The sequence below is a fragment of the Scyliorhinus canicula genome, chromosome 11 (genome assembly GCF_902713615.1).
Source record: "Scyliorhinus canicula chromosome 11, sScyCan1.1, whole genome shotgun sequence".
NCBI lineage: Eukaryota > Metazoa > Chordata > Chondrichthyes > Carcharhiniformes > Scyliorhinidae > Scyliorhinus > Scyliorhinus canicula.
Genome location: NC_052156.1, coordinates 104693405 through 104708633, shown reverse-complemented (window position 1 = coordinate 104708633; position 15229 = coordinate 104693405). Strand labels below are relative to the sequence as shown.

Genomic DNA, 15229 nt, shown 5'->3' with positions numbered 1-15229 from the left:
GCTGATCAGTAGCTCTGCTCTGCTGCCCTCTGCTGGTTGCTTGCCTTTACTCAAACTCCTTGGGTCTTCTTCGCAGGTTCACCTTCAACTTAGGCTGACCGCACTGCACGTATGCAAATTTCCCCAGAACAGCTGATCAGTAGCTCTGCTCTGCTGCCCTCTGCTGGTTGCTTGCCTTTACTCAAACTCCTTGGGTCTTCTTCGCAGGTTCACCTTCAACTTAGGCTGACCGCACTGCACGTATGCAAATTTCCCCAGAACAGCTGATCAGTAGCTCTGCTCTGCTGCCCTCTGCTGGTTGCTTGCCTTTACTCAAACTCCTTGGGTCTTCTTCGCAGGTTCACCTTCAACTTAGGCTGACCGCACTGCAGGTATGCAAATTTCCCCAGAACAGCTGATCAGTAGCTCTGCTCTGCTGCCCTCTGCTGGTTGCTTGCCTTTACTCAAACTCCTTGGGTCTTCTTCGCAGGTTCACCTTCAACTTAGGCTGACCGCACTGCACGTATGCAAATTTCCCCAGAACAGCTGATCAGTAGCTCTGCTCTGCTGCCCTCTGCTGGTTGCTTGCCTTTACTCAAACTCCTTGGGTCTTCTTCGCAGGTTCACCTTCAACTTAGGCTGACCGCACTGCACGTATGCAAATTTCCCCAGAACAGCTGATCAGTAGCTCTGCTCTGCTGCCCTCTGCTGTTTGCTTGCCTTTACTCAAACTCCTTGGGTCTTCTTCGCAGGTTCACCTTCAACTTAGGCTGACCGCACTGCACGTATGCAAATTTCCCCAGAACAGCTGATCAGTAGCTCTGCTCTGCTGCCCTCTGCTGGTTGCTTGCCTTTACTCAAACTCCTTGGGTCTTCTTCGCAGGTTCACCTTCAACTTAGGCTGACCGCACTGCACGTATGCAAATTTCCCCAGAACAGCTGATCAGTAGCTCTGCTCTGCTGCCCTCTGCTGGTTGCTTGCCTTTACTCAAACTCCTTGGGTCTTCTTCGCAGGTTCACCTTCAACTTAGGCTGACCGCACTGCACGTATGCAAATTTCCCCAGAACAGCTGATCAGTAGCTCTGCTCTGCTGCCCTCTGCTGGTTGCTTGCCTTTACTCAAACTCCTTGGGTCTTCTTCGCAGGTTCACCTTCAACTTAGGCTGACCGCACTGCACGTATGCAAATTTCCCCAGAACAGCTGATCAGTAGCTCTGCTCTGCTGCCCTCTGCAGCAGTTATCGTTCGATAACTCTTTCAAAGACAGGGAATGTACTGGAGAATGAACTGAATTGTGTCCAGCCACCATTTAACTCCACACCCACGTCAATCGGACCGAGTCGTTAGGTTTAAAATTGCAGTTACTGTTTCCATTGCCTCTTTACACAGAGAGAAGTGAGAATGTGGAACTCAGTGCCAAATGGAGTGGCTGAAACTGATAGCACTGACGTGTTTAACAGAGGCTTGATCCAGGGAGAAGGGAATAGAGAGAAATGACATGAGTGGGAAGGGGTAATTGGAGTAGTTGGAGGCATTGATCATTTGGGCTGAATGGCCTGTTTTTCTGTCGCTGATTCCATGTAATTTGATGCAACTGCTGTTTACAGAAGGGGTGCTGGAGATACGAGCAGGAAGCCACAAAAACAGAAAAGGAAGCAAGTGGCACTGTAAGCTGGGCTGACGGTAACTTCACACCACATTGAAGGCATTGGGAGCGTAATCGAGCGGACAGAATGCAAGTTCTCACTTGAACCAGTTCGAGAGGCGTGTGTTGCAGACTGAACACAGCACTGAGTGTGTGCGCGGGTGCCTTGGACTATGGATCCAGTGAAGGATGTTTCTCTCTATGTTCTACTCTTTAACACTTTAGCTGCCTTGGTCGTTGAGGTTTACCCTGAGGATGTGTTCAAATTCCAGACCCACATTGATAATATTGTGGTGAGTGCCGATGGCAGAGTGTTCGTAGCTACTGAGAACTACTTGCACCAGCTGAACCAGAGCTTGAAGCTGGAGGTGCTCAACCAGACAGGACCTCTTCTCGATGGGCCATGCGTGAATCGGCAAGGCTGCTGCATCAAGTGGCATGAAACAGCCAACATGAACAAGATCCTGGTGGTAGATGAGAATAGGATGCGAGTCCTGACTTGTGGGACGTTGAGGCTGGGGGCCTGCAACGTTAGGGAACTGCACAATATCAACCAATACAAAACCGACCAGCACCCGAATGTTGCCGCTTTCCACCCAGAAGCCTCGACTATCGCTTTTCTGGTAAAAGCCCAGCCAGTGGATTACCTGGTGACAGCAACCACATCTACTGGCAAGTCCAGTAGGTTTGTCCCACCCACCTGCAAAGTGGGTAGCAGTTACAATGAGAATTCTGATGGCACCATCCTCCTAAGGAATCCTACTGGAAATGTTGGAGATCAAAGGTTTTTGGCTTTTAGCGAGGGAGTGTTAGGCGATGCAGCTGTTAAGCTCAATGAGGCTGTGGAGCTCCAGTACATTCACGGTTTCCAGTGGCAGAAACATATTTATATTTTGTTTAATGCCAACAACTCGGTCCCGGAGATCATCCACATGGAAATTAAAGAATATGGTGTAGAGACTGTTCAATCTTTCTCTCAGGCCACCCTGCTCTACCCCACGTCTAAGAAACAAGCTCTCGGGGTTCTGTCCTCTGCCCTCATCAACCTCTCTTCCTCTCAAGCCTTTATGGTTGCAATCTTCTCTCAACAAAGGAAGTCTGAGAACAGCCCACTCTACTTCTACAATTTGACTCAGTTTAATGGATACAAAAAGGGTGGAAAAAGCTACTTCGAGATTGCTAACTTGAAGGTAAGCTTTCTAATGGTAACACTTTAAAATATATTTCAGATTTTGCTATTTTGAATAAAGGAAAAAGGAAATCAATAAAAGCTAATGCTTTAATTGGAGCCGCAGGTAAACCATTATTACAGTTACTGTTATACAGCTCCAGCAATTCCCTACTGATCTTCTCTAGTCGGTGCCTTATTGGCAGACTCTATTTATACAAAGCCAGGTATTGTTAAGGGTCCTTCGCCCCCTTATCGGGGGAGTTCATAGTTCATATTCTGCAAGATCCACGGGTGAGTTAATCATCCCCACCCCTCACGACTCATGCGGGTTATAACCCCCCCCCCCCCCCCCCCCCCCCCCAACGTGGTGTGTTTTCTCGTGGAGAATGCTTGCCTTTGGCTGCCAGTGGAATCCCACTGATGTTTACAGTGTTTTGTATCATTTGCCTGTCTCACCACGCGACCAGAAGATCCCACCAGCAGGAAGAGCCAGAAAATCTTGCCCTAATGTTTGTTTCAGCAGCGTTACAATATACTGTACAAGTAGGTAATGTAACAAGGTTGAATTGGTGTGTAATGAATTAAAACAAATGAACCATCTGTCCTACATTAAGACATAAAGGCAACATGTTCAGTATCAATATTCTGGTCAATATATCACCTGTTAATTCATCATTGAATACATTTTAATCATACTAGAGACACAGGCTTAGATCCTCTGCTCCTCGGATGGATGGAGACCTGGTGTACCCTCGTACCTATGGTACCCCTCTGAAGTCCCAATGCACCGAGTCCATGACTGAAGTTTGTATTCCCATTCCCCTGTTGCTTGGGACTATCCAAAAAAAGTCTTTGACTTTTAATGCGATAGAGAAGCAGTTCTGGTGAAGTGCCACCAGAGACGCAAAGCTCTGGAATGGCTCAGCAAAAGTAGGAGTGGAGAGACAATCTGATGTTGATTGCCGGTCCTCCGAAGGTTTGAACCATGCTGTCATTGGGGTCAACATGTAAGATTGGCCTGAGTTTTTGCGCTTCACAAAGTAACAACAAACCCAGAATGGTTTCACAACAATAATCCATTTCTAACTAATTATTAACAATTCAATCTCACAGATCTTAGTGCAGAGTTTTGTTTTTTGTACTATCATTTCCAAAGTATCCATTATTGCATAATTTAATCTATTGCTAACCATAGCAGACATCATCATAATACTCCCCTGGGAGGAGCCCAGATCCCAGAGACAGCAGGATTAATGACTAATCTATCAGCTGTTAATGCTGAATTGGTAGCGAATGTTAGAAATGATCAACTAGAGCAGTGTTTTTCAAACTTTTTTTCCAGGGACCCATTTTTACCCACCGGCCGACCTATGTGACCCACGGTGGCTTGCTTTCTAGACCCACTTCGATCTCCATGGGTAATTACCAAGTGAGGCCTGGTTAATTGTCCTGAACTCGGGAGGCATCAGCACCAAAGAGGTGTCAGTCAACATTTGAACACCCAAGAGCTGGGCCTCAGTTCTGGGGACATTCATGCGACTGGAGGGTATGTGTGGGGACCAGGGAGGGAACTAGCACCCGGCCTAGGTCACATATCCAGAGGGCGTCTGAGGTACAGGGTCCAGGGTCTGGAGCCCAGGAGCCACTGCTGCGGGGGCATGTGCAGGGTGTGTTGGACAGCAGCCTGAGGGATTGCAAGGGTTGTGAGATTGGGGGACAGTCAGGGGAGGGGATGGGTACTGGGGTAGACTCCATAGCTCATTGTCATTCTCACACCCTCCCCAATCCCTTACAGATATTGCATTATAGATGATATCTTGGACCCTGGGGAAGTTGCCCTCGTGGTGGTGTTGGCAGGCCAAGAAGCCAGGCGCTGGAGAAGGTGGCAGCAACAGTGTTGACTGAGGCTCGAGGCAGTAGTGCATGTGCAGGGGCCCGCCCCACACCCTGAGGATCTGGCCGTCTATCAGGCCAGGGAGGGACCCAGAGTTGCTGAAAGTGTACAGATGTTGCTTGTACTTCGAACAGATGACAGACAGTATGTGCTGCAGGAAGCTCCGCCTCAACAAGGCGATGACGCGGCACCTGTGCCATGTCCTTGCGGGCCTGGCACCATGTGGAGCAGAAGGATACCCGCTCCCAGTGGCGGACAAATTCACCGCAACCCTAAACTTTTACGCCTCGGGTTCATTCCAGGTCTTAAGCGGGAACCTGTACGCATATCCCAACCAACTGCCTAAAAATGCAACCATGAAGTCAAGAGGTACCCGCTTAGGTCCTGGTTAATGACGTCAGTATGGATGCTGGAGACCGATGCAAAACCCGATAAAGCGGTCCATGTGGCCATGTGGGCTGTCATTGAGCGGTGCATCCGACTGCTGAAAATACGGTTCCGATGCCTTGACCCAAGGAAGGTCTCCGGCACTATGGTGGTCTGCTATGCCCACCATAACCTGGCACAGCAGTGGGGCGATGTGCTGGAGGTGGCGGAAGAGGAACACACCCCCACCTCCAAGGAGAAGCTAGACCAGGAAGAGCTGGTAGACAAACATGGGGAGGACCCAAGGGACTGGCTGGAGGACAGGCGGCGCAGGTCCGGCATGCCCGGAGGACCAGGAAGGCCCTCATCCTCGCCCACTTCTCAGGGGACTTGGCTTCATACGTCATTCCCCCTCTCTCCATCCCCCACACCTGTGCCCCCCCTCCCTCAAAGGTGGTCCACCTCACACCATCCCCTCCCCCTAGATCACCCTGTTACACCCTCCCAGGGTCTGTTTTGCATCACTCTAGGGTAAGTGGTTCTATACACAAGGCAGGAGGGTGATGATAACCCGCTGTGAGCTGAGCTCTGGTGCTCCTCAGTCTATGCCATAGTCTGATTCCTGTCTATCTGCTGAGTGCGCGCTCACGCCCATTACCTGCACGTAGTATGCTGGGGGGTGGACTACTGGGGATGGGGCGCAGGCCAGCCCGCAGTGCAGAATAATGCAACGGGGGCTTCACATGTGTTGGGTGTAGCGTGTTCAAATATTTTACAATCGTGTAAAATGTCCCCAACTGTCCCTAGCTCCCAGTGGTCCTCAATCTGCTTAGCTCGCGGTGCTCTATTACTACATCTAGGTGTTTCCTCAGGATGCATATCAGAGGTGGGGGTAGCCTGCTGCTTTCTGCATCCCGTGACCTTCAATGCCCCTGGCGGGCATCCTCTGGAGCGCCTGAAGGCCCCGTCCGACTTGATGGTGGCATATACCCCACTGTCCCACCCTGTTCCACACGCTGACCCCGAGACATGCCATTGCCAGGGGAGGGGAGAGAGCTGGTGGCTGCATCATTACCCTACAGGAAGGTACTGGGTTGGGTTCCAGTGCTCACTCCTCCTATTCAGTGCCCATCGGGGCGGAGGGGCAGCTGGATTAGGCTCCAGAAGCGCCTGCGGCTTCTGGCTGTCCCAGCCCTGTCGGCTCCCCAATGTCTGCAGCATGGTGTTGATGCCTTCAGCTATGCCCCTTTGTGAGTGGGTCATGCTCCCCATGCCTCGCCAGTGTACACCTGCATCTGGGAGATGGTCCTCAGCAACTGGAAAATGCTCTGGAGCGCCTTAGCAATGCGCAACTGAGGCAGGGACATGCTCCTCAGCGCCCCGTCAAAGTTCACCTGCATCAAGGACGCATCCCCCAGTGACTCGGCCATGCAGTCGAAGCACTCAGCAACGCCTTGGACACTACCATTAATGGTGCTAATGTCGTACTCCAGGTTCTCCATTGCGGTTGCCACTCTAGCAATGTTAGCCTTGGTTCCACACATTGCTGCGCCCAAAGTCTTTGGGACTCCTCCAATCGGCTATGGACCACCTGGAGTGTCGCTGACATCCCTCTCTGAATCTCAAGGCCGCACCCTCTCGACTGCATCGATGCGCAGCACGGTATCATAGTGATTAGCATAGCACTGTTGCTCCACAGCTCCAGGGTGCCAGGTTTGATTCCTTGGATCACACTCTGTGCAGAGTCTGCACGTTCTCCCCATGTCTGCGTGGGTTTCCTCCGGGTGCTCCGGTTTCCTCCCACAGTCCAAAGATGTGCAGGTTAGGTGGATTGGCCATGCTGAATTGCCCGTCGTGTCCAAAAAGGTTAGGTGGGGTTACTGGATTGTGGGGATAGTGTGGAGGTGTGGGCTGAAGTCAGGTGCTCTTTCCAAGGGCCGGTGCAGACCCGAAGGGCCGAATGACCTCCTTCTGCACTGCAAATTCCTTGATTCTATGCATCTGCTCCGGGAAAGCCTGATCCAGAATCTCATCATCTGATTGAGGTGCAGCATCTGACTGGGACTCAGCTGGGTCTTGGGGTCCAGCAGACGTCCGACTGCTGTCTCCCCGGACGTCCCGACATCCACTTGATGTGCATCTGCAACTGTGTGATGGTCATCAGATTGCGCCCCAGAAGCCTGTCCACTACCTTCTTCTGCCGAGGTGTGTGTTTCTGTGCTGGATAGCAGTGACACATCGATGGTGTCATCCCCGGAGGTCTACAGAGGTGTTCTCTTGGGCGGTGGAGGGGGCGAGGGGGGTCCCTGTGGATCGGCTGGCACCATCGGATGGAGATCCTGCGTGAAAATGGACATGTGGTCAGGGAGGGAGAGGGTGATTTCATCCTCTTGGCATGAACAACTCGCATGTTACAGGACATCTGTATGGGGCCTGTTGATACTCACCTCTGCGGTGCTGGCCAATCCCGACATCCGTGACTGATCTGCCACCCCCGCTATCGCCAGGCCCCGTTCCTCATTTTCTACGTGGCCACAGAGCGGGTATTGTGAGCTGCACGCTTCGTGCATCGCAGGTGGATGGGAGGGGCATGGCAGGGGACAGGCGGGTGTACCACTGTTGGGCATGGGTGGGGTGTGCTGGTCGATGCCAGTGTGTGCTAGGGCACCTTGCTGTATTGTCCTGGGGTGGTGCAGAGGTGCCAGGCGCAGGGTAGTTAAGGCCGGAGAGAGTCGCCCTCTGAGGGTCGTAGGCCAGATTGGCCCCACGGAGCGGATGCAATCTCACCCATGCGGCCCGGTGGAGGTTAGAACATAGAACGATAAAGCACCGTACGTTGTTTAGCTTCTTGTGGCACTGAGTGGTGGTCCTTCCCCCCCCCCCCCCCCCGAGCTGACAGCCGCTTCCACTGCCTCTCAGGCAGAACTGGCTGACCTGTGGCTGCCCCTCTGAGCCCTTGGGCGAACAGGGTGCCCTGTCTGGACTCGACCATGTCCTTCAATCTAGCCAGGTCAGCATCCCCGAACTGTGGAGCTGATCTGCACGATGGCATGTCTGCGAGTTGTATGGGGTTTGCCCTGCAGGATCGGGTTAAGTGTTTCTCCCCCTTGTTACCGGGAATCTGCCGGGCACTGCCCCAGCGAATCAGCCGGCAGGACAGTCATTTGTGGGGTGAAGCCCGTGGAGCATCATTAAGTGCCTTCATTAATGTTCGAAACCGGTGGCTGCCTCACTGGATCGGCTCTCTGGAAACACCCAACATTTCCCGCTCGCTACTACACTTAGAAAAGTTTTGTTAGATCGTTCCCCAAATTTTATACGCCCAGCTGGTTCCCTCTGCTGGGCACCAAAGTTCCAGCCTTGGGATTTTCTCCTGTTCATCATGTTGCAGGATGCATTGTGGACCACTGACTTTCTGGGATTTACACCATTTCCCAATAGGATAGCCATGAAGCAGCTTCACCATAAAAGTGAAATTGTTTGCATCTGGTGAGTTTAAATTCCATCCAAAGCCTGGTGTCAGATTGGACTGAAGTCCAGGCCGATTATCCACATCAGTAGTGAGAAAATGCTACATTGTCAGAAGTGCTGTCTTTTGGACGGGACTTTGAAGTGAGGCCTAAACTGTACATTTAGGTGATTGTAAAAGATCCCACAGCACAATTTGAGCATATAAACATTTGAATTAGGAGCAGGAACAGGCCACTCAGGTGGAGATGGTAGTCAAGAAGGCATATGGCATGCTTGCCTTTATTGGCCGGGGCTTTAAGTTTAAGAATTGGTAAGTCAAGTTGTAGCTGTATAGAACCTTAGGCCACACTTGGAGTATAGTGTTCAATTCTAGTCGCCACACTACCAGAAGGATGCGGAGGCTTTAGAGAGGGTGCACAAGAGATTTACTAGGATATTGTCTGGTATGAAGGGATGAGGAGCTGTTGAATAAACTTGGTTTGTTCTCACTGGAATGACGTGAGGTTGAGGGGCAACCTGATAGAGTTAGACAAAATTATGATGGGCATAGACAGAGTGGATAGTCAGAGGCTTTTTCCCAGAGTAGCGAGGTCAGTTACTAGGGGGCATAGGTTTAAGGTGCGGGGGGCAAGGTTTAGAGGAGATGTACGAGGCAAGGTTTTTACACAGAGGGTAGGGTAGTGGGTGCCTGGAACACGCTGTCGGAGGAAGTAGTGGAAGCAAGGACATTAGTGACATTTAAGGGGCATCTTGACAAATACATGAATAGGATAGGGATAGAGGGATACATAGAATTTACTGTGCAGAAGGAGGCCATTCGGCCCATCGAGTCTGTACCGGCTCACCCTACCCTAGCCCACACCTCCTCCCCATAACCCAGTAACCCCACCCAACACTAAGGACAATCTTGGACACTATGGGAATTTAGCATGGCCAATCTGCCTAACCTGCACATATTTGGATTGTGGGAGGAAACCGGAGCACCCGGAGGAAACCCATGCACACACCGGGAGAACATGCAGACTCCGCACAGACAGTGACCCAAGCCCGGAATCGAACCTGAGACCCTGGAGCTGTGAAGCAATTGTGCTAACCACTATGCTACCATGCTGCCCACAACACGGACCCAGGAAGTATAGAAGATCTTACTTTAGACGGGCAGCATGGTCGGCACAGGCTTGGAGGGCCAAAGGGCCTGTTCCTGTACTTTTCTTTGTTCTTTGTTCACTCAGCTTCTTGCTATTCAATTAGATCATGGCAGAATTGATTGTAACCTCAAGTCGACCTTTCTGCTTACCCCGATAACCTTTCTCCTCCTTGCTCAGCAAGTATCCACCTCGCCCTGCCTTAAAAATATTCAAAGATTCTGCTTCCACTACCTTTTGTGGAAGAGCGATACAACATTCTGATAGAAAAACAAATCTCCCCATCATGGAGCCAGCTAAATAACACAATGAAATATTAGAAGAGAGATGTCTGATTCGAGAATGCGTTTTTTATGATGGATGTGAGTGTGTGGGAGGGAGATGGACACAGAATTGGTGAAACCCCAGCGGAACTTTAAACAAAAATCACGGCTGTTCTGAGGAGCATTGAGCTATTCCCTCTTTAGAGAGTTTTGAGGGAATATCTTTTTACTCATGAATTGGGAAAATAATAACAGTCCCATTGCATTATCAGACACGCTGGATGCCGGTAAACGATTTACTAATTCAAAAACTGTTCAAAGAGTTTGGTTTTTTTAAGTCAACCCTTTAAGGGTTGATTGTTTTTTTTTATAAATTTAGAGTACCCAATTATTTTTTTCCAATTAAGGGGCAATTTAGTGTGGCCAATCCACCTATCTTGCACATCTTTGGGTTGTGGGGGTGAAACCCACGCAGACACGGGGAGAATGTGCAAACTCCTCACGGACAGTGACCCAGAGCCGGGATTCGAACCCGGGTCCTCAGTGCCGTAGGCAGCAATGCTAATCACTGTGCCACCGTGCTGCCCTAAGGGTTGATTGTTAGACTCAGGACACAAAAATACCCGTTGATCCTTCCACATTGTAAATGTCACCTATCACATCAAATTCAGGAATCCGGGTTATAAATGGGAATCGGGGAAAACTCTCCGCTGGTTGGAGTCATACCTGGCACAAAGGAAGATGGTTGTGGTGGTTGGAGCTCAATCATCTCAGCTCCAGGACATCACTGCAGGAGTTCCTCAGGGTAGTATCCTAGGCCCAACCATCTTCCAACTGCTTTATCAATGACCTCCCTTCCATCATAATGTCAGAAGTGGAGATGTTTGCGGATGGCTGCACTATGTTCAGCACCATTGATGACTGCTCATATAATGAAGCAGCCCATGTCCAATTGGAGGAAGACCTGGAAAATATCCAGGTTTGGACTGACAAGTGGAAAGTTAAATTCGTGCCACACCAGTGCCAGGCAATGATCATCTCCGATAAGAGAAGATCTAACCATCACCCCTTGACATTCAATGGCATTACCATCGCTGAATCCCCCACAATCAACATTCTGGGGGTTACCATTGATCAGAAACTGTACTGGATTAGCCATATTAATACTGTGGCTACCAGGGCAGGTCAAAGGCTAGGAATCCTACGGCAAGTAACTCACCTCCTGATCCCCCAAAGCCTGTGCACCATTTACAAGGCACAAGTCAGGAGCGTAATGGAATGCTTGCCACTTGCCTGGATGAGTGGAGCTCCAACAACACTCAAGAAGCTCGATACCATCCAGGACAAAGCAGCCTGCTTCATTGTTCCTCCTTCCAAAAACATTCAAACCCCCCATCACCGAGGAACAGTGGCTGCCATAAGATGCACTGCAGTATCTCACCAAGGTTCCTCAATTAGCACCTTCCAAACGCACGACCACTACCATCAAGGAGGACAAGCGCAGCAGGTACCTGGGAACCCCAACACTTGGAAGTTCCCCTCCAAGTCACTCACCACCCTGACTTGGAAATATATTGCTGTTCCTTCACTGTCGCTGGGGCAACATCATGGAACTCTCTCACTAACAGCACAGTGGATGTACCTACACCTCAAGGACTGCAGCGGTTCAAGAAGGCAACTCACCACCACTTTCTGTAGGGCAACTAGGGATGGACAATAATTGCTGGCCTAACCAGCGACGCCCACATCCTGTAAATGAATTTTTAAAATGAATGCAGAGGCCTCATTTCAATATTAACATTTTTGTTGTCAGAAGTGATTTATTGGAAGATGTTTGACCTCCTTAATTGTATCAATTAATTTTCAACTGCCACAACGTTCTAAGCAGAGATTTGTGCACAGATTTTTACATATTCCTCCCTTGCATGTCTTGCCTTCTGACTGTAAAGTGATTTGACAAGATTTCAAACTTACAGTGGCAAATTAAACCTCACAACTCACAGAGACAATTGAAGGTTAATGTTTCTCCTGAGTTCCTGATTACATTGCTGTGTTTTTCTTAGCTCTTATCATAGAATTTACAGTGCAGGAGGCCATTCGGCCCATCGAGTCTGCACCGGCTCTTGTAAAGAGCACCCTACCCCCTACCTATCGCCATAACTCAGTAACCCCACCCAGCACTAAGGGAAACTTTGGACACTAAGGGGAATTTATCATGGCAAATCCACCTCACTTGCACATCTTTGGACTGTGGGAGGAAACCGGAGCACCCGGAGGAAACCCACACACACACGGGGAGGATGTGCAGACTCCACACAGACAGTGACCCAAGCCGGGAATCGAACCTAGGACCCTGGAGCCGTGAAGCGATTGTGCTATCCACAATGCTACCGTGCTGCCCTTATGCTTGCATAACATTTGGTTTTAATTCAGAATTTTAATATTTTTATTTCCATTGACCTCTTGTTGATGTGGAATTTCAATATGCTTATGTGTCTACAGTTACCACAGTTTATTTGGTGTCATGTGAGAGTATCTTTAAGAAATTAGTGTTTTTAAAATAGCTGTAGTGAATGTACCTTTAAAAAATGGGGGGTTTATCAGTGATGTCAGAGTGTGGGTGGAGCTGGGATGTCTGCTTTCACTTTCACTTTGGGCTGTCTACGACAAGGTGTGTTTAGTTTTGTTTTAGATTTGGAGAAGCTGCAGTCACAGCAAGATGTGTATGAATTTCTGCAAGCTAAAGAATGTTCATTTGGTGATTTCAAGTGGTAACTGGTCTCAGTAGAGAAGTTAAACCTGATGTCTTTCTGTAAAATGTTTATTTTTTGTCTTATTGATGTTGCAAGGAAAGATTAAGAGTTACTTATAGAGTACTGTATTCTTTGGGGGATTTATTGGTGTTGATAGTTGTTAGGATGTTTACTGTGGGTTTATAAAGTGTTAACTGGTTTCATAAATAAACATTGTTTTAATTTAAAAGTACTTTAACTCTCTTTTTTAAAATAATATTTTATTGAGGTATTTGAAAATTTTTATAACAGTAACATAAACGGACATCCATTGACGGCGGGCGGGAGGCAGCCGCACAATGGAGGGCTCCCGTTCGGGAATGGCATTTTCGGGGCTTTAAGCCCGGTCCCAGGGTCCACGGAGGTGGCAAAAACAGGGAGAACGCACAGAGGAGGCACAGTGAAGGAAAATGTCGAGGGTGAGCAAAAAAAAGGCCGTTAAAAAAAACAGCTGAAGGTCCATTGGGAGTGGAAAGGTCACCACGGGGTCAGCAAGGAAAATGGAGGCTGGAGCACCAGGGGAGGCCGCATTGCTTACGGCTGAAGAAATAACCAAGGTGATGGCTGCAGAATTCAAAAGGCAGTTTACAAAATACATGGAGGCAATGAGGAAGGAGATGAGGGAGGTTTTGAGTGTGCTGCTGGATGAGGCGATTTCCCCGGTGACGATGGCGAGCACAGTGGCAGATGTGCGGGAGTAAGGGGAGGCGCTGAAGGAAGTGGAGGAGACATTATTGCAGCACGGTGATCAGCTTACCTCGATGGGGAAGGTGTTGCGGAAGGTGATGGAGATTGACGAGGATCTGCGAGGAAAAATGGAAGACCTGGAAAACATCCAGGTGACAGAATTTGAGGATTGTGGGGCTTACCGAAGGAGTGGAAGGCCCAAGGCCGACTGAGTATTTTGCCACGATGCTGGCGATACTATTGGGGAGGGGGAAGATCCCTCCCGATATGAATTGGATTGGGCTCATCGGTCGTGGAGGCCTGTACCAAAGGCGAGTGAGCCGCCAAGGGTAGTGACTCTGTGCTTCCATAGGTACAGTGTGAAAGAGATGGTCCTGTGCTGGGCCAAGCAGAAGCGGGTGGTGCAGTGGGCTGGAGCTGGTATACGTGTATACCAGGACATTGCGGTGCAGCTGGCGAGGAGGCGGGCTGCCTTCAACCGGGTGAAGAGGGCACGGTACATTAGCAAGGTGCAGTGCGGCATTGTATATCCAGCGAAGCTGAGGGCGACTTACAAGCTCAAGGACTTTTATTTTGGAACAGCGGAAGCAGTGGAGGAGTTTGCGAAGGCAGAAGGACTGTGGCAGAACGGAGAAATTGAGAAATGATCATGTGCCGATGTAACCTCATGACTGTATTTGCTTCTTTTTTGTTTCACTGCGTGCGGGTGTATGGGCTAAAGGAGCCACGGTTGTATATATTTGGACAAGGGAAGTGATGGGACTTCCACTCGAAATGAGGGCTCTTTGGGATATAGGTATATATGCGGGGTTTGTGTGCTAAAAGGGGATTTCTGGGCTTTTCTAGGGCTGTGCAAGGGGGAAAGGGACCCAAGCAGAGGCCTCCACGCTGGCCGGTTTAAGCTGGCCAGTGAATGGGAGTGAGGTGGGGGGAGGGGCTGCGGCCATCTGAGCCTGGCAGAATAGGATCCGAGGGGTCTAGCCGGGGTGGAAAGGTGGGGGGAAGGAACCGAGGTTGGAAGAAGGAGTTTTACAAAGAGGCAGTGGAGGGGAGGAGTTGGAGAGGGGGAGGGGGGGTGGTGTTTACAACTCTTGGGTATCATGTACGGTACTCTTTCAGAGGTTGGATGGCATTGAGTGTAGCGGGGAGTGGGGGGAATGGACTCTGTAGGTTAATGGTGACCATGGGCGGTCCCGGACTCCTTTTTCTTTTTCTCCTTTGTTTTTTGTTTCCACCGTGGGAGGGTTTGTTTTATTGGATGCATATATTGACAGGTGGGCCGCTGTTTGGGGTGGTGGGAGGATGGGATGGGATCGTTGTTATTGTTAAGGGGATTGATTTTGTGTTTGTTACCGTGTACTGTCTGTGGGTGGTGTGTAAATCTTGAAGGAAAATGTGAAAATGGAGAATAAAAACATAATGTTTTAAAAAAAAACAGTAACATAATCAATGACATGAACATGGTAGAATAAACATTCCCCCCCCCCCCCCCCCCAAGTTCAATCTTCAGACACCTCAACTTTAACTCTCTGTTGTACTACATGGGTAGTTATTGGAAAGGCATATGGAGTGCACTGGAACGATTGGGAGTAGGTTGATTTGATCTTAGTTTCAGACTAGTTCGGCACAACATCGTGGGCCGAAGGGCCTGTACTGTGCTGTACAGTTCTATGTACACCTATAAGGTAGGCCCGTGTGCTCCCCATAACCACAATCTATTAAAAGTTGTGGGTCAGTTGAACTCCATGATACACTTTGGGGTTCTCAAAACCCTGGCCCATAACATTAGTCCTGGACCAGTTTGGTGTGTTTTATG

The 15229-nt window shown here is 49.6% G+C and overlaps 1 protein-coding gene across 1 annotated transcript in view; it reads left to right on the top strand.

Annotated features, from left to right (window-relative positions):
• The first annotated feature begins 1797 nt into the window (after positions 1-1797).
• LOC119973781 (plexin-C1-like) overlaps positions 1798-15229 on the top strand; it is a 102725-nt gene continuing 89293 nt past the window's right edge. The window contains exon 1 of the mRNA XM_038812205.1: positions 1798-2814. Within this exon, the coding sequence (XP_038668133.1) occupies positions 1798-2814 (1017 nt within the window). The remainder of the gene's footprint in view (positions 2815-15229) is intronic.